The 17,870-nt window shown below is 60.4% G+C and overlaps 5 protein-coding genes and 1 non-coding gene across 6 annotated transcripts; 2 read left to right on the plus strand and 4 right to left on the minus strand.

The window, feature by feature from the left end:
* Positions 1 to 285: 285 nt before the first annotated feature.
* On the minus strand, positions 286 to 652 carry A1Q1_03316 (uncharacterized protein; the record flags this gene model as incomplete). The annotated part of the gene is made up of 2 exons (XM_014323148.1): positions 286 to 578; positions 649 to 652. The coding sequence occupies 2 exons, from the start codon at positions 650 to 652 to the stop codon at positions 286 to 288; spliced, it is 297 nt and encodes a 98-aa protein (XP_014178623.1).
* A 1,436-nt stretch (positions 653 to 2,088) lies between these two features.
* Positions 2,089 to 2,703, minus strand: A1Q1_03317 (uncharacterized protein; the record flags this gene model as incomplete). Its single annotated transcript, XM_014323149.1, has 2 exons — positions 2,089 to 2,436; positions 2,527 to 2,703. The coding sequence occupies 2 exons, from the start codon at positions 2,701 to 2,703 to the stop codon at positions 2,089 to 2,091; spliced, it is 525 nt and encodes a 174-aa protein (XP_014178624.1).
* Positions 2,704 to 5,135: 2,432 nt separating this feature from the next.
* Positions 5,136 to 10,702, minus strand: A1Q1_03318 (phospholipase D, Spo14p; the record flags this gene model as incomplete). The annotated part of the gene is made up of 3 exons (XM_014323150.1): positions 5,136 to 8,192; positions 8,243 to 9,979; positions 10,043 to 10,702. The coding sequence occupies 3 exons, from the start codon at positions 10,700 to 10,702 to the stop codon at positions 5,136 to 5,138; spliced, it is 5,454 nt and encodes a 1,817-aa protein (XP_014178625.1).
* Positions 10,703 to 12,087: 1,385 nt separating this feature from the next.
* Positions 12,088 to 14,066, plus strand: A1Q1_03319 (CAP1p; the record flags this gene model as incomplete). The annotated part of the gene is made up of 3 exons (XM_014323151.1): positions 12,088 to 12,458; positions 12,496 to 12,717; positions 12,755 to 14,066. The coding sequence occupies 3 exons, from the start codon at positions 12,088 to 12,090 to the stop codon at positions 14,064 to 14,066; spliced, it is 1,905 nt and encodes a 634-aa protein (XP_014178626.1).
* Positions 14,067 to 14,267: 201 nt separating this feature from the next.
* Positions 14,268 to 14,357, plus strand: A1Q1_t248. Its single transcript has one exon. It is a non-coding gene; the product is annotated as a tRNA-Lys (tRNA).
* A 136-nt stretch (positions 14,358 to 14,493) lies between these two features.
* On the minus strand, positions 14,494 to 16,730 carry A1Q1_03320 (C-5 sterol desaturase; the record flags this gene model as incomplete). The annotated part of the gene is made up of 4 exons (XM_014323152.1): positions 14,494 to 14,819; positions 15,119 to 15,354; positions 15,758 to 16,188; positions 16,263 to 16,730. 4 exons carry the CDS (start codon positions 16,728 to 16,730, stop codon positions 14,494 to 14,496), a joined length of 1,461 nt encoding a protein of 486 aa, XP_014178627.1.
* Positions 16,731 to 17,870: the final 1,140 nt, after the last annotated feature.

The raw sequence follows: 17,870 nt of genomic DNA on the forward strand, positions 1-17,870 counted from the left end.
ATCCCGTGCCCGCTCCGGATTCTTGGCGAGGTGTGTCGAGCCCCACCAGAGTCAGAGCATGAGTGATGCAAGCAGTTACGCAGCGGCAGCGAGTCGATCGAATTGGTAACCTTTAATACTCTGCATAATACAACCGGAAGCGGAAAGGGGCGTCATTAATGTGCGTATGGATATGGATGGAAGGTCAAAACGATGGTCGAACATGTTGACGACGGAGGTCGATGAAGGACTCTCAGCGCCGTAACGGCTCGCTAGAGGTCTTGATATAGAGCTCGCAGTGCGCGCTTAGGTCCTCCGGGACTGAATGTTCCTGAGCTTTCCAGAGTTCTCGCACGGGACAGCGTCGACGAGGACGCTCTCGCCCATGCCGCCGGCAACGATGGAGGACATGGTGCGCGTCGGCTCGTATCCGACAACGCTGGACTCAGTGGAGCGGATACGCGTGGGGGGCTTGCCGCCAACGAAGCCAGACTCGGGGACCTTGTTGGTTGCCTGCTTCTTGCTCTTGCGGCTGAAGAGCTTGCGCCACCAGGGCTCGTGCTCGGCGGCAGGGGTAGTGGTGGTGGCGGCGGTGGAGGCTGCGGTCAGCTGTCTGCGGCTAATGTTGTGGTGCTCCACGGCTGCTGGTGGCAAGAAAGAGAAACGTACCCATGATGATTGGTTCGGTGGTTGTGATGTGGTGCGGGGTAGACAAGTGTCGGACTGGTGAAGCGTACTGGGACGCGGCCGACGGGGGTCTTTATACTTTTTCAGAGATCACATGGACTGCAACGTTGATCCGGCAACGGCTGGGTCAGGCCGCATCTCGACTCTAGGCTGGATGCAGAGCGACCTGGGCACCATGCCCGCTCTATTCGGCTACGGACGGCTTCGCTTGAACCATGTGCGATAGAGTTACAGCTGCATGCAGCGGTCCTGCGCTCAGCGGCGAGAGACGTTCTCGGGTCAACCAACCAGGCCGCGGGTTGACGTCACCCCCGCGTGCAGCCCCTGCTGCCCGAGCTTGCGTCCTGCCTCACTGGCTAGACCCGCTCTCTATTCCATGCTGCGCCCTTCTGGCCCCCTCCGTGCAGGTAAGAATGCAGATGTGGTCGCTTGGGCAATATTGCTATTTTGGCCGGATCAACGAATCGGAGGCGCTGTGATCGATCAACATCCTTTTCTCAGCCAGGGGTCGGAGGGTCCGGAGCCGTGTCGCGGCCAACCACACTGCAACAACGCTTGGGGCCCAGCGCGCTGCCAGCTGCGACACACCATGGACACAGTTTGGACATGTGAGCGGGTGGGGAACCGCAGGGTTTCGAGTGGGGCAACCCCCTGTGCACACGTTGTGGCGTCGCGAATCAAGACTCAGCCGGCTGACACTCGCATGAACCAAATACTCACGAGCGAGGAGATGTCCCGCCTCTACGCTGGGGTCGGCGGGCTCCGTGCTCCGATGCAGTGGGGGTTGGCAGTCCTGGTTCCGCTCTATCTAATCTCTCGGGCGGCATGGTCCGGAAACGCCCTTCCGCCTTAGTTGTCGCACGGTGTCGCCGCCACTTCGCAGGAACGGCGCCGTGGCTGCCTGCCATCGACAGGGGGACGTAGATGAGGCGCAGTACACGACGCTTATCGTCGCTTCAAGGGATATCCGACCAGACCAAGGCGCGAGGATCTGGTCGGATACCCAGTATCGCCCATGGTACCAGTATCAACTTGCCAGCAACGCCAACGCACCTCGCACTCACATCTCACTGACAGCTGCGATGCGCCCGCATACGAAGCACAAGTATCCAATCGAAGAGAGATAGCATTACAACAGTTCATAGTGGTTGGCTGTCAAAGGCCGTCACGTGATCCCGCCCTATCCTCGCGGCCCTACTCCTCCCGACTCTCCGTACTTTCGTATCTAGGCAGCGACGCAGACCGCGGCGCTCGAAGATCGTCGACTGCAAGAGCAAGATCGCTCGGCGAGGTCGGAGATCTCTGCGTAACGTCGTCAGAGGAAGAGGGCGAATGAGTAACGCGGGGCGAGCGAACAACGAAGCGAATGAGACCTTTGAGTGTTCTCGACCTGTGAGGCGAACAAGCGACTCGAAAGCGAGCTCACACAGCCCCATGGTATCGTCTCGTATGGTCAATGGTAACGGGCGGGGAAGTCGCGCTAGGGGCGCTCAGCACGCCAACAGACCCACTCCCATTCAGACGACGGAGGGCATCAACGTCTCCGTCAGGCTTCCAGTCGCGGGGCGGGGCATCGCGGAGTTCCCTCAAGTCTCGGGGCGAGTTAGACCCGCCCGAGCCGGAGCCGCGCAGCTTCTCGTCCTCGCCTGTTCGCCGGATGATCTCGAGTTCCTGCGCGTGTGCGCGCTGTGCCGCCCTATGGTCAGCCAGCGCCTGCCAGGCCGTGTGGATGCAGAGGCCCAGCGCGATGGCCATCAGGATCGCTGCGACCTGGAAGTCAGCCTCAACGTCCTTGTCTCACTCTTTTGCTACGAGGTGTCTTCACTGGAAAGCCTCTTCGCCGCGGAGCAAGCAACTCACCAGACCTGGCCACACGCCCTGGGCCGGGCTCGAGAACGGCTTCTGGGGCTTCGCGCTCGTGAGGCCGGTCTGAACGGGCCCCTTGCCCTTGCCGAGTCCGGCAGTGAAGCTCGGGTCCGCCTCGAGGATGCTCACGAGCTGCTCGCTGCTGAGCGATTTCGACGGAGCTGGCGACATTCTTGCTCGTGGAGTCCGTAACAGTGAAGGAGAGGTACAGTTGCAAGAGAGGCACTGGATCTATAAACTCTGGCTATGCTTTGGAGCTCACTTGCTGTGGGTGAGCTGCAAAGGGGGGAGGAAGGCACGCAAGCTCGCCCAAGCTCGCCAGTTTGCACCATGTTGCACCAGGGGTACAGGACGAGAGGTATGTGGGATCCGCCCAGCCCGTGGGACCAAGGAACCGCCGTGACACCGCTGGGTGCATGGGACCTGTCCCGTGGGCTCATCACGGCTGTGCACTCGTGCAGCAGAAAGTGTGCGGCATCGGGTGTCGGCCCAAGGATGCCCAAGACGTACGGGCCACAAAGAGAGGAGGGGATCCAGTGATCGCAACGTGCCTGGAACTCTAACCCGAAGGGTCTCGTCGGGCCTCACGTCGTCTGTTGGCTGGCTTTTGTTAGGATGGCGCGATGGGCGTGCGCAGGACCCAGTATTTGATGCTTTACGTACTACCACCTCTTCGGTGTAGGCCCTGCCACCGTACCTCTCTCTACACCCTTCATCTGCGTCTTTCGTTTGAGCAGGTGGAAGATGAGCGAGAGGGCGGAGCTACGGGTGCCTGGGTCCGTGACGTCGGCTGTGTTACGACAGCGGAGCGGAGAGGAGGGAAAAGAAACGAGCGGTCTGCATGCTTTGCTTGTAGGAGTGTCCTTGATCCTGTCTATGGTACAACGGTCTAGATGTGTGGGCAGTGTCGGTTAGTAGCGACGGTGAGCTGTGGTGGTGGTCGAGGATAGTGGAGGCAGATCGTTGCCAAGAACGCCGAGATGTCTCGGCCCAATTGACTGTACCCTGTCCCCTTCCCATGTTTGTTGACGTCGGCGGCGAGCGTGCGATCTCTCACTCCCACGAGGTCCTCGAGTTAGAGATCGCCAGACTTAGTCCAGCTTGCGATCTTGTTCTGATCGCGGCGACCGCAGCTGAGCGAGTCACACCACGCCTCCGTCCCTCCTACCACCTGCCGACTCTCCCCTCGTGAGCTCTGGCACACTGGACAGGGGCGTCTTCTCCTCCCCCTTGAATCCCCCCGCGACGGCCACATACCCTCCCTGCGTATAAGGGGGCACCTGCCCGTCCTCGGGCTCGTCGGCGTTGTAGGGACGATAGGCGTGTTTGGGCAGATGCGGCTCGCCATATGGAGCAGAGGTGTGCGTTGGATGCGAGGCGGGCACGACGTGCGCCACGGACGCAGGGAGCGGAGCTCGGCGGCGTTTCATGCGCACCACGATAGCACCGATGACGACGGCGAGGATGGCGATGGCGGCGACGGCGACGATCTGGCGTTAGCACGGGCGACCGGAGGCCGACGGCCGGAGGGAGCGCAGGTAGGGCGAGCGTAGCTGGTGAAGTGAGGGCTGCAGGGAGGATCCTAGAGGAGCTTGGTATCACTTACGATCCAAACGTACACCGGAGCTGGCGAGCTCCTCTTCTCGATCTGGATTGTGCTCCGTTTCGTGCGCCAGACAGCGCGTGCAGACGCCTGTTCGGCCAACAACGCCGCAGCCACTGTTCCAATCATGCTGTCTCGTTTCTGCAGCTACTCTTCCTCGTCGGGGTCGGTATCTGAGGCGCAAGAGAGTCTGAGGTTATCGCAGGCTGTAAAGCAGGCTTTAGAATCGGGGAGTGAGGTCGACGGGCTCAGCGTTATAGCGGTGGGAGTGAATGTCGCTCCGAGAAGGTGCTGGGTTGTTGTTGATGTCCGGGGAAGACATCGCGGCGTGGTAGTTTTATCGATGCATTGACACTACTGCGCTGCAGGACCCCCCTGACACACCGATCCGATGCTGTCATGCCCCTCTCCTTCGCCGCTGCGCCGTCACTGACCCGGGGGCGGCCGATGTGGGAACCGTAGGAGCGGGCAGGAACGTTGCCAAGATCTTGGGAGCCGCTCCGTGCGCCGCGTCAGGCCGGGCTACGGCTGCGGCTTCGGTGTCGCAAGGTCACAGAGGTTGGACGGTCCGTGCCTTGGCACTCGGCTCCTACGTCAGTGTCAAGTCAAAGCGACGGGGTGGCTGCGGATGAGCTGCGTCGGCTGCGTCGCTGCGTCTGGATTCACAGCCCTTCACTGCATTCCCAACGTTCGCAGTTCCCAGACATAACGGGGCTGCGGCGACGTCACCCTCACCGGGCTTGTCTGTGACTGAATGGGAGGCGATGCGAACAGAGTGAATAGCAGGATCGACGCCAGATCGACGATCGCGTCGTAGCACGATGAGCCTGACAGACATCGCTGAACATAAGTCAAACACGTGCACAGGACGCGAAACAATGAAGAGTGCAGACAACAGCTATCCTACTCGCTATAGAGATGCGTGATGCAAAGAAGAGTGAGATTAAAAAGTGGTACTAATACTATATCGTAAACAATGAAAACACAGAAGGCGAATGGACTAATCGTAAATGAGCAGGGGCAGGATACGCTCCTGGTTGAAGAGGAAGTTGTTGGCCATGTCCTCGGCCTCGAGGAAGCGGGTCGGGTACACGACCAGATGACCCTTGACCTTCTGGAGCAAGCGCTCCATCTCATCGAGCTCCCACTGGTGCCATGGCTCATCCTCGCCCGATGGCTTGTGCGGCTCCTCCTCGCCAACGAGCGTCTCGACGGCATTCGGGCCGGCACGCTCATCGGGCTTGCCGCTGCCGCCGGCACCCTGCACTGCCGACTTGCCCGTGCGCTCCTGCTCGGCCGTGTCGCCCGTAACGGGTTTGCCAGGGTCGTGGCCAGCAGGTCCGACCACACCGCCGCCGGACCCGTCCGCATCGTGCGTCTGCTTGACGTCGCCCTTGTCCCCGCCCCCGCGCTTCTTGAGGAACTTGCCCGCGTGGTTTGCAAAGCTCTTGTACTGGTCCCATGTCGTCACCATGTCGTCCGGAATGCAGCGGAAGACCTTGCGGAAGATCTCCGTGTTTGACACGGCGGTCGCCTGCCACATGTCGTCCCAGAACTTGGGGTCGAGGGGGTCGTGGAAGCGGTTCGGGTCGATCATAGGCGTCTCGACCGGCAGCGTCTCGGGCTGAGCGGGCGTCTTGTAGTGCAGGTGCTTGCGGAGCACGTTGCGCGCCTTGGACGGGTCGACGGCGGTCGTGTCGTCGCCCGCCTGGCTGATGGAGCCGCCCGCGGGACGTCCGTAGCTGTCCGCGTGCGACGTCACGGACACGTTCGACGCAGTCGGGTGCAGCTCCTTCGTCGACTCCTTCTGGCCAAGACCCGCCGGGTCCTGACGGGTCGGCTCGCGGTTCGAGTGATGAGGATGGAGGTGCTGGCTGTGGTGCTGGTGCTTCTGCGCTTCCTCTTGCGCTGCCTGAGCAGCAGGACCGCCGGTACCGGCGACAGCGCCGGGACCGGCACCCGGACCGTAGCCGTCGGCCCAGCCGTGGCCCGACTGGCCCTGAGGCTCCGGGATGGGGTTGCCGTTGGCGTCGACGATGACGTTCAGGTTTCGGCCGGCACCGTTCGGGCCGGGATCGGCGTTGCCCTGCATTTCGTTCTTGACCTTGTTCGCAGCCTGTCGCATGATCGTGACCTCCTCTAGCGTCGGAACGACACTGGACGCAAAGCCCTCGACGGGCTGGCCGTCCTTGCCAACGTCGGTACGGTCGGCCGGGTCCTCGTCGAAGGGCATCAGCTGCGGCGCCTCGCCCTCAAGCGTCTTGATGGGGTGCATGACCTTCAGCGCAGTACGCTCGGCGTCGAGCTTCAAGTTTGTTCCAACACCGTAGGCAATGTCCCTAACAGCAGTGCTGACGGTAAGGTTGAGACGCTGGAGGGCGTTGCTCTTGGCGTGCAGGCGCGAGACGCCCGACTCGCCGCCGTGGTTCTCCTGCTCGTTGTCCGGGTCCCAGAGCGCAACGTCCTGCGGCTCAGCGAGCGGCTTGCGCAGCATGAGCTCGTCCTCCTCGATCGCGTCGACGTCGACACCGACGTGCTCGCGCATGAGGCGCATGCGCAGGGTGTGCGCGTAGCGGCCGACCTTGAAGGGCTTGCCGGCCATCGTGCCGTCAATCATGTCCGTGTCACGGACAACAGCGAGCAGCTCAGAGTCACGGTCACCGAGCTGACTGCGCTCGTTGATGTTGGCACTTCCGCAGAGCACGATACGGTCGTCGACAATCATGGTCTTGCCGTGAATGTAGACCATCTCCGAAGTGAGCGCGCCAGACTTGAACTTGGCCCACGTGCGGAGCGAGAAGAACTGGATGTAATCGTCCGGGTTAATGCCCTCCTTCCTGAGGCGGGTGAAGATCGAGTTGGCGCCACGGCAGATCGTGCGGTTCTGGCACTCGAGAATGAGACGGACCGAGGACGCTTCGGGCTTGTCGACGGGGTACGAGTATCCGGGCAGCAGCGGGATGACGATGCACGCCCTCCAGTCCTCGCCGTTCTTGTGCGCCTTAATGATACGCTCGACGAGGGCATCACCGATGTGGTTCTTGACACGTGTGTTGTCCACAACAGTCGACGTGATGAAGAACTGGTTCTCGATGTACACAAAGTGCTCACTGAGCTGGATGCTCTTGACATAAGCGTTCGTGATCGAGTGCTCAATCTTCGAGTTGGTGCCCATGCTCCACGGGCCACAGCTGCGGCAGATCTGCACCTCGCAGGTACCGTTGAGGTGCAAGTCGACAAGCTCGCGCTCGGTAAAGTCGGCAGGAGGGAGCAGGAACGGCATCTTGCGCGTGTGGTTCTTCGTGCGCAGGAGGTAGTTCCAGCGCTGGCAGAAGTGACGACACAGGTCTCGCGCCGGTTGACCAAGGATCTGCAGAGCGGTGTCGTGCCAGGGCATACGCGGCTGGCGGGAGCGGTCGAAGCGGTCCTCAAACGGCTTGTCCAGGTCAGAGTACTCGTCGATACGCTCGTTGAAGTAGTCCTTGCCGCGCCAGACGGGACCGTTGGGGCCAGAGGGCTCGGTGAAGTCCTCGTCAGTGAGACAGTGCTGGGGCGTGTCCCAGCGACCGAAACACAGGTCAAGACCTCCCATGAACGCGATCGTCTCGTCGATGACACAGAGCTTCTCGTGGTGCGACCAGTAGAAAGTACCGTTGGGCAGGTGCGAAGGACTGCGCTGGACCATGACGTTGGGGTGCAAGCCGGTCAGCGTCTTCTTCGTGTACGGCGAGTTGACGGGCGTAGCAGCGTCCATGACCTCGTTGTAGATGATGACGAAGATGCGGACACCCTCCTCGGCCTTGCGCTTGAGCAGGTTGTCGAGACGGTACCGCTCGTCACCGGGGCGACGAAGGTAGATCTCAGGGCTGATCCACCAGTCGTGGATATAGATGCGGTTCTTGGCCATGTTGATGGCGCGACTGAGGTTCCAGAAGTAGTCACGGCCATCGACGAGCCACTGAGCGGCAACGTTGACACGGATTGGGGCGAACGAGTCGAAGCGGTTGCGGCCGGCCCAAAGGGTCTGCATAGCAACGCGCTCCATGGACACGATGAACTGGTGCATTTGGCGCTGCGGTTAGTTGTGATAAGGATCCGGTAACTCACAGCATTCTTCGCGACCAGCTTGAGACGCCTCTGGGCGTTGGAGATGTAGAAGGTGTGCTGCGAGGCGTCCTTCTCATCGTCCTCACGCATCTCAGTGGGGATGTCGTCCGCGTCGCTGTTCTTATGGCGCCGAAGTGCTTTCAATCCCTTACGGTACGCTCTCTTCGGGCGCTCGATGGCAAAGTCGTTGTCAATGATGAAGACATCGTAGACGTCCGTCTCGGACGGGCCGTCCGTCGCCACAAAGTACGACTCGCGAACGATGAACCACTTGGGCTTCCTGTGGTTCTTCCACTTGGAGGGCACGAGGCCGGGCTGGTTGTTCTTGCGCGAAACGTGGATCGTGGGGATCTTGATGAAACCGGCCTTGCCCTGGAATCCTCCGCGAGGAGCGAGAGCAACGGTGAGGGCAGACAGCTCAAAGAAGACACAGAGCCTGTTAGATTCCGGACGGAACATAACCGCACGGATGAGGTCGACGAGGTACTGCTGCAACAGATCACGAGGGCTCGCCTGGGGGTTGGAGTCGCGAGCGGGGCCCTTGCCCTTGCCGGAGCGGTCGACTTTGGACTCGGCCTTGTCGTACAGGTGCGCCGAGTCGCGAGCCCAGTAAGGGAGCACCTGCTTGGGGAACTCGGGCATCTCGACACGGCGAGAAGAGCGCAGACCGCTGATACCGGTACCAATGTTGGCGGCCTTGTAGTGGGTGTGCAGCGAGACAAAGTCACGCAGCTCGCGGTAGATGACCCACTTGATAACGCCCTCGCCGTACTCGCACTCAATCTTGAACCACTCGCGGCCGCCGCGTTCCTTCTCTTTGTCGGTCAATGGTCGATCGGCACTGGCGATCTGCAGCTGCTTGTTCTGGCGCTTGTTGCCGACACGCACGCTGTCGCCGATGCGGAAGCGGAGATTACCCAGCAGAACAGGCACTGCACGGTGTCCATCCTCGTCGCGGTCGATCCAGGTCTTCATGATCATAACGGGAAGCGTGTTCGTGAGAAGCTCATTGGTGACATTCGGGGGGCGCATCTGAGTCTGCTCCGTAGTCTGCTGGCGCTTCTTCCTTCCGAACCGCAGTGCGTTGCGCATCTGACCTCCACGCGAGCCAGCAGCCGACGCACCGAGCTCGTCGCCGCTCGAGTTTTGGATCCGGGCACGGGCTGCGTTCGACATGGACCCTCGGCGAGGCGTCAGGGGCGAGATGGGTGAGGTGTACGCGCTGGCCCATTGCTGGTCAGGCGCATCTTCCCACTGGTCCTCGGGAGGCGGCACACGACCGAGACCATGGTCGAGAAGCTCGTCCTCGTACGACTCGTGCTTGTGGTGAGCGCCATGCTGCTGTCCGCCAGGATGGTGAGGGTCGCCGCCAGTTGCACCGGCTCCGGTGCGCTGCTGCTGGGGCTCGAGGACCTCGGTCTTCTCGTAGTCGCGGTGGATCATCTGGCCATTTGGCTGTTCGATGTTGGCGTGAATCGTAGTTGTCTGGATCTCCCTCAGACCGCCCGTTCCGCTGGCGCCGGCGGCAACACCTCCACCTGCGCCTCCACTCGGCTGCATGTTTTCGGGGCTTTCCTGAAGCTTGCTGTGGCTGGACTGAAGATACTTTCCGCCTTGCATGTGGGCACCGTCCTTGTACGCAGGCTCCTCGCCCTCGCCGCTGCGAGTTACTTGGAGGGGAGCACCGTAAGCGGTCGCCGTCGAGGCGGGGACGTCCGGGTCTTCCTCGCGATGGAACTGGGTCGCGGTCAGCGCGCGACTCTCGAAAAAAAACAAAACGCCGCTACGTCATTGACATACCTGAAGATGCACGATTCTAGGGGCTAAGGAAATGTCGGTACGCGGGCCAGGGGGCTCCTCCTCCTTGACTCCCGGCATCTTTTTCGTCGTCCTCCCGAGCTCGTCCTTCTGGTACGGCTGATTGAAAGCAACGGGCCGTGGTGTACCGTCGGGATTCAGTCGAGGTGTACCGTCTGCCAGGAAGCGATGGTCGTTGGGGCCCTGTCCGTCGACGGGAACCTCAGACACGTCCTGCTCATGCATACCCGGTCCACGGCCTGCAGCACCCTCCTGGTACATCGGCGCCTCCTGCGTGTCACCGCCTCGAACACCGGAAGGCATGGCAGCTTGGCGGGGACCAGTGATGTGAGGAAGGTACTTGCTTGGTTGGGCCTCGTCGGCGATCTCACAGCCGTCGCCATCGTGGCCGAGCTGGCTCTTGAAGCCGGTGCCCGGGATGGCGGAGCTGACCTGGTTCGGGTCTAATGTTGGCTCGTGGTCAATGGTGCGGGCGTTGAAGACCTCGCCGTCCTCGGGGTTGAGGTTGTAGTGGTCGCTCATCTTCTTGACATCGTTCATGAACTCCCTGTCGCCGAGGTCGTGGGTCTTAGGCACAGCCGCTGGCGGGTTGCCATTCTGACCAGAGGCACCCGGCGGGGCCTTGGTCTCGGCAGATGACATGCTGAAGGAGTGCTATCGCGGTATGGCGCAAAGCACTATGGGGCGTAGTGTAGGTGTGGAGAGAATGTTCGAAGTGAGGTAGGGTTATGATAGTGGAGTGGAAGAGAAAGAGTTAGTCGTTATGGGAGTAGAGTATGCCGGAATGTGCAGAGGCTAGGGGCGACGGGTGTCGAGGACGAGCGTGCGTGCGGTGATGGTTTTGAGGAAGTTCGGTTCGAGGCTCTACGAGGCAAGGAGGTAGCCAGGCCGAGTGCGTCTGATTTCTCGTAAGGAGGTGTGTTGTTAATGAGTAGGACACCGGCCCTGGACGTCGCCTGCACCTGGAGCACCGGGCCCTGGGAGGGCTTGTCTGGAGTGCCCGATACGTTCCTGTGACGTCAGATGTCCGAGCACCGTGTCCGGTACGCGTTTGAGAGGGCTGAGGCTGAAGGGGGGTGCATGCATGCATGGGTGCACCAGCGGTGGAGCTTAACTGCTAAACGCTCGGCTGCGAGCGAGACACGGCGACACGGCGGTCGAGGGTGCATGCGAGGGTGAAAGGGTCCTGCGACGAAGGACGCCGCTGAATGTTCTCGATCTTGTGACTGACATCATTCTCCTTCCCTCCGAGCCGACTGGCCCCTTTTCTTTTTTCTCGCTCCCTATGCCTATTTCGATACGACGCGCACATCGAGAGAGTGCAGAGAGAGCAGAGAAACAACAGGGGTCACGCGCAAATCCCAGACCGACCCCACCACCGACCCTTTGACCGATCATCACCAAGACACCCCTCTGAGACAGCAGCCGGGCCCAGTCCGCCGCTCTCAACGCCTCCCGACTCTTTCCCCTTCCGATGCCGGATGACGCGCGACGCCGCTGATAGCTACATGAGCCATCCCGTGACTCGCGGCATCCGACACGCGACTACCTTCCCTCCATTCTGAAAGTTGGCCGTTGCCTTTCCTCAACACTATCTACTCTTGAACGCTCAGAGACAACCACCGTGCTCACCAGATTTCCATGCTTCTCATCTTCCTCATGGCTCCAGCCACGCATCTTCCAGCGTGCACATTCCTTTCCACATCGATGACCACGATCCTCGATCGCAGAGCATGGTGATCACAGGCTGGGGGCTAGGCCTTAGATCCTCTTACGCCCTCGCACCGACCGCACTACGGTTGTGTGCATCGTGTGTGTCCCCTATCCAGCCTGCCAGGCTTGCCAGGGGAACACCATGATCTCTCTCGACTCCTCGTCGCCCCGGTCGCCCCGGTCGCCCCGGCGGTGACATACACAGCGGGGCTTCATTCCAGCACGACATCAAGAGACTAGAACGCTGACGGATTCCCACTGACCATCCTTCACTCGTTCATCACCCAGACCAAACTCACCTCGCAGCAGCAATCATGGCACGCAAGGCCGCCCGCAATGCGGTCCTCCTCGCCGTCGTCCTAGCTCTGACGTCGCTGTACCTCCTCTTCGTCCTCCTGGACGACTACGCCCAGCCCCTTCCCATCAAAGTGGTCGCGCGGACGCCAGCGCAGCTCCCGATTGCCGAAGACTACAAGCGCGCAAAGGAGGCAGTGAGGGAGCAAGTCCTCTTCAAGGCCAACCTCGCCATCAGCAAGGGCTTGACCTATGGGTCGGACGGAATAGTGCGCGGCTGGGAGCGTCTGCACAAGCAGTTCGGCAAGGCAGGCCGGGAGCGCGACGAGCAGCACCCCATCGAACAGCTCATCTACCGCGGGAAGCGGCGCTGGGAGGCGCTCCTGAAAAGGTGCGTCATGCGCTTCTGTGCACGTGCTGACAGGCAGGCAATCTAAGGATCTCGCGTCTGCGGTCAGAGCGTACGAGAAGCGCTACTTCCGCCCTCCGCCGCGCGGCTTCGACGCCTGGTTCCGTTTCTGCACTGAGAACAATGTCAGGATCATTGACGACTACGACCAGATCGAGAAGGACATTGGCCCGTGGTTCGGCATTGCGCCTGACCAGTTCCGCAAGCGCGTGAAGAATCTCGAGAAAGTCAAGCATTCCTAGTAAGCTAGGCTGTAGGCGAAGCGAGCTAACCGACAGCAAGATCACGCTCTATGCCAACGGTTCCTCAACGCTCACCGGGGACCGCGCCTCCTCTCCAAGAGCGCAGATGCAGTACGACCTCATTGCACCCCTGGCGTCGATCATCGGTTCCGAACTTTCGTTCCAGGTTTCAGACCACGACCGCGGCAATGCTATCATCAGCGAGGAGCTGCGTGAACTCCTGCTCTCTGCCGCCGGGCGCGGGTCCTTCGTCACCGAAGCCGAGCTCGCGAAGCACGAGGACGACGGGCAGGCCTCTCTCGGGATCCAGTTCGCCTGCTCTCCCAGCAGTCTAGCGAGGCGAATCAGCATCTGGCGCCCCCAGCCTGCGCTGAACGACGAGCCGATGTCCTTCATCTACGACCTGCGCGAGGACGCACAGATGAACTTTTGCAACAACCCAAAGCTGATGCGGTACCACGGTGCGTTCTCCTTCCCCTTCGCGCGGCGCGCGGGGATGCGGCCCATGTTCCAGCTCTCGAAGACGGCGCACAACCACGAGTTCAAGATGCCCCCTTTAGAGGGCTTCGAGCTGTACGAGGAACACCCCTATAAGGTCATCCCGTGGGAGGCGAAGGACGACTCTCGTCTCTTTTGGCGCGGCACGATGACGGGGGACGAGTACACCCAGCCACAGGGCAACTATAGGCCGCACTACAACTGGCGCGAGAGCCATCGGATTCGGCTCTCGTTCCTTGTCGCACCAACGAGCCAGGACGGGAGGGAAGACGAGGACAGGCGGTGGCTCTGGGTCCGCCGCGGCGGGGAATGGACCAAGGCCTCCTTCCCGCGCTCGCTCTTGCGCAACACCTACTTCGACATCGGCCTCATCGACAAGCTGCACCAATGCGACGAAGCCACATGTGCCCAGATGCGCAAGGAGCTTCTTTTCAAGCCAAAGACCTTGCGCGGCTCAGAGGCGGCGTACAAGTACTTGTTAGATGTGGACGGGAACGGGTGGAGCTCGCGCTTCCGCCGCCTCATGGCTGGCGGCAGCGTCGTGCTCAAGTCCACAGTGTATCCGGAGTGGAACACGGACTGGCTCGTGCCGTTCTACCACTACGTGCCTGTGCGCAACGACTACAGCGACTTGACGGAGATCATGGCGTTCTTCACTGGTACCCCCGGGACTAGCGAGGAGAGTAAGACCGAGGGAAGGGACGACCTTGGGCGGGAGATTGGCGAGAATGCCCGCCGGTTCGTCGCCGAGCACTGGAGGTGGCAGGATATGCAGGCGTACATGCTCCGGCTGCTGTTGGAGTATAGGCGCCTCATGGCCGAGAACAGGGAGAGGGAGGCGTTCGAGTGAGTGGCAGACGTCAAGGACTTTACATACTCGACACGGACAATGCACTTCATGCTGTACAAGTTGTGCTGCTGCAGGTAAACCAGCATACCAGCTTTCGAGGGGAGAAGGCCAGGCGGGAGAGGAGGAGGAGAGGCTGAACGTTCCAATTTTTCGGAATTTTGCGGCACTCCTCTTATTCCACCAATAATTTTTCTGTCATAAGCCTCGTTATATCAGTCGGTAGATAGTGTGACTCTTACGCAACAAAGCCGATTGATCACACAGTCATGGGTTCGAGCCCCATACGAGGCTTAGCTTTTTCGTTTTTGTGTCCCCCACGCGCCTTCTCCTCGACCTTTTTCGTCTCCTTCATAGCCCTGCGGGAAACCCCGGAAGCGCAGCAGTGGCTACAATCGTACAGTCCAAATCGCATAATGGTACAAGGTCTCTACTTCTTCTCTTTCCGTGTCGTACTGGCCTCCTTGATCTGAACGTCCTCCTCTTCCTCATCGCTCGAATCACTACTCTCGCTACTCACATCGCTCTCGCTCTCCCCCTTCGTCCACTCCTCCCCCTCCACCACGGGAACGCCCGAAGGAGCATCCCCCTTCACGTCAAACACGCCCACGCCCAAGTCCATCGCGACGTGGGAGCCCGTCGGATTCTCAATCGACACGGATGACGGGTCCTCACGCGCGCGAGCGAGGAGGGCGTCGTTCGACGCGGCGAGTTGCGGAAGGAAAGCGCGCGCGCGGGCCAGGACTGGGGTGTTAGCTACTTGGACGAACTGGCAGCTAAAGCTGAGTGTTCTGATCTCCCGGCGGGCGGCTGTATGTTGTTCCGGATGGCGTCTGGTGATGCCAGACAGGACGGCCACGGCTTGCACTCCCCGCCGGGGTCTCTCGGCGGGTCTCGGCGGGACGACAAGGGAAGGAAACAGAGGGCAAACTCACCGTCAGACTGGGGCATGGCGAATGGCCGCGTCCGCTCCGTCGGCATCTGGACCTCCTTCCCCTCCTCCGGCCGGGTCATGGACGCGAAGAGCGAGCCTGTTGTCAGCTAAGCGAGCCTACTTTCTCGAAGCTCACCAAGTCGCGCCTCCCGGTCCTGATCACTCTCGACGTCGAGCTTCTCGACCTTGTTCTGTTTGCCTAGCTTGTCTTCGCTCATGGTTGCGCGATAGCGTAATGGAGATGGCGGATGGGTGTCAACAGAGGAGAAATTTGTTTTGACGATTCGAGAATGTGGATGTGGAGGACCTCCACTTTTGGCTTCGATCTGCGCGGCGATCATTCCACACTTCCCGTGGCTGCAGTGGCACGTTGAGCTAAACTGAGCTGAGGAATGACACACGGATACTTGTCTGCGGAGCCTCGGAGCATGCGTGCATGTGTGCGTGTGCGTCGAAACGGATACTTGTTTGCTCTGCCTTAGCTTTATCGTCCACACGGCTCCGAGAGATAGCCAGTGGGCTGTGTAGCGTCTTGTGGCATGGTGTGTGTCGGCTAACATCCCCACCTGGATGCTCATTATCCTTGTTGTCAAGATATTAAGGGGTATATGCATATAATGCTCTAGGAGAGATCTATCGGCCTCTGTTTCGGCCAGCCTACATTGAGTCGCGCTCGCGCCTCTGCGCACCGCGCTCACACTCCACTTCACGCACACGCACGCGCTACGCACTCGCGTCCACGCCCGTGTGCACGATTTACTGGTTCTTCTTCGACTCCTTCTTGATCGGGTTTCCGTCCTTGTCGCAGAGGCCCTTGCGGTGCATCTCCTTGATGGAGTCGATGAGGGGGTCAAGCTCGGCGACGGGGTCGCGGTGGCTGTCAAACGTCTTGTCGGCCCAGGTAAAGTACTGTCCGTAGTTGCACGTGAAGTAGATGTGGTGGAGGGTGTGGTGGGCGGGCGAGTTGATGAACTTCTCGAGGAAGTGGTCGTGGATCATGTCGCCGTCGTGGATCAGGATCGTCCACAGCTGCACGAACCCGAACATGCCCAGGTAGAGCAGGCGGTGCATCGGGAACAGGTAGACGAAGATGTGGTACGGCAGCGACTGCGCGTACCCGTCGAGGGGGTGGAAGGCGAGCGCGGCAAACGGCGTCGGCACGATCCACTTGTGGTGCGGCTTGTGGATGTACTTGTAGATCGAGCGGTGGTGCTCGATGCGGTGGATCCAATAGATGCAGAAGTCGGTGAAAACGAGGAACACACGGCCGAGAAAGCAAAGTAGAGCCATCCGCGGTCCGAGACGTTGTCGTACAGCATCGAGTATCCCCTAACCTCGCCGAGGAACCACGGGAGCGTGAGCACGTCGATCGTCGGCGCCGCCACGAGCGAGGAGATGATCTCCTGCCGGATCTGGTTCTTCAGGAACCGCGGGTGGTGCTCCAGCCGCCGGTCGTAGAAGAAGTAGTAGCTGATCGAGCAGAAGAGGAAGTACATGACCGTCGCCGCAGCCCAGGCCACGAACAGCAGCGACATGCACTGTCGCGCAACGCTGTCGCGCGCTAGCCGCGACATGGGCTTGACGGCCTCCGCGGCCGCCGCGAGCGTCGCATTCGAGGCAAGCTTGCCCGCAGCGCTGCTGCCGCTGGCATACGTGCTTCCCGGGGCCGGGAAGAGATACGCGTACACAGAGTCGAAGGCGTACTCGTCGCAGTAGTGCAGGACGAGATCCATGGCGCCGTCGGTGTCGGAGTCGGGGAAAGATAAGGGGCTAGGAGAGGCGTAGAAGGGGTGGAGGAGTGGTCGTGGACAGTCGACGAAAGTCTTATAAACACGCGCGTGTCCGTGTCTCGGGACGAAGCGGCGTTGAGTGCTGGATCGGACGATGGGGTCGCACGATGGTGACTACCCCGCAGCTGTCGGTTGTGGCCGTAGTGTTGGTAAGCTCGCCCTGTGCGAAGCGGTGTGTCGAGCTGAAGTCGCCGAGAGACCAGCGATCAGGTGGAGAGTATGAGCGAGTAAGCACAAAAATCAGTCGAGATGTTCCTTCTTCTGTTGTGAACACCGGGAGATGCGGCCAGCCAGCCCGTCGAGCCCGAGGACAGGCGGCAGACGACGAAGTTTAAGGGATCGTGCCACACTGCACGAAAATTCTAATTCAAAACCACACCCAGACTTGGCCAGTCCTTATCCCAGGTCTTATTCTCATTAACGTTTGTTAGCTGGGGGATCGACCGCCGCCCGGTCCGGCCGATTAGCGGGAGCAAATTTATCGAACGATCGTTTCTCGCGGCCCTGCTTTCTCATCCTGAACCTGAGCGCGCTGAGCGGCTTCGGCGGCGCCCGGAACACTAGCTTCGGCCGGGGATCGCGGACCCTGCAATGTCGTACTGCGCTCACGTGATCGTAGCAAGGAAGCCTCCCACGGTCTATAAGCCACTGGAAGGCTGAACAACTTTCCCACGGTCTGAGAAGTTTCCAAAAATCCATCGTTTGACATTCCCACGGTCACATGAAGTTCCAAAAAATCTGTCGAGGTCGGAGAACGTCCTTCGGAGAATAAAGTCTTTCCCACGGTGTAAGAAAGTTTCAAAAATCCGTCGACGTCGGATGCCGCCTTACGCAGAATCGAACTTTCCCACGGTCACAGAAGTTCCAAAAATCCATCGAGACTGCAGGTCGCCTCTCGCAGAATCAAACCTTCCCACGGTCAACAGCGAGCCCGCCACACAGCAGGCATCCTTCGAGTCGTTCACGTTAGCCTCGTCGCACTAAATGCCTGCCAGCGCCTGCCGTGTTAGCCTTGCAACAGTTGCGGTTAGCTGACCAGCTAGACTCAAGTGCCCTAAGTGACAGTGGAAGTTCTAGCGCCCT

The sequence above is a fragment of the Trichosporon asahii genome (assembly GCF_000293215.1).
Source record: "Trichosporon asahii var. asahii CBS 2479 unplaced genomic scaffold scaffold00056, whole genome shotgun sequence".
NCBI lineage: Eukaryota > Fungi > Basidiomycota > Tremellomycetes > Trichosporonales > Trichosporonaceae > Trichosporon > Trichosporon asahii.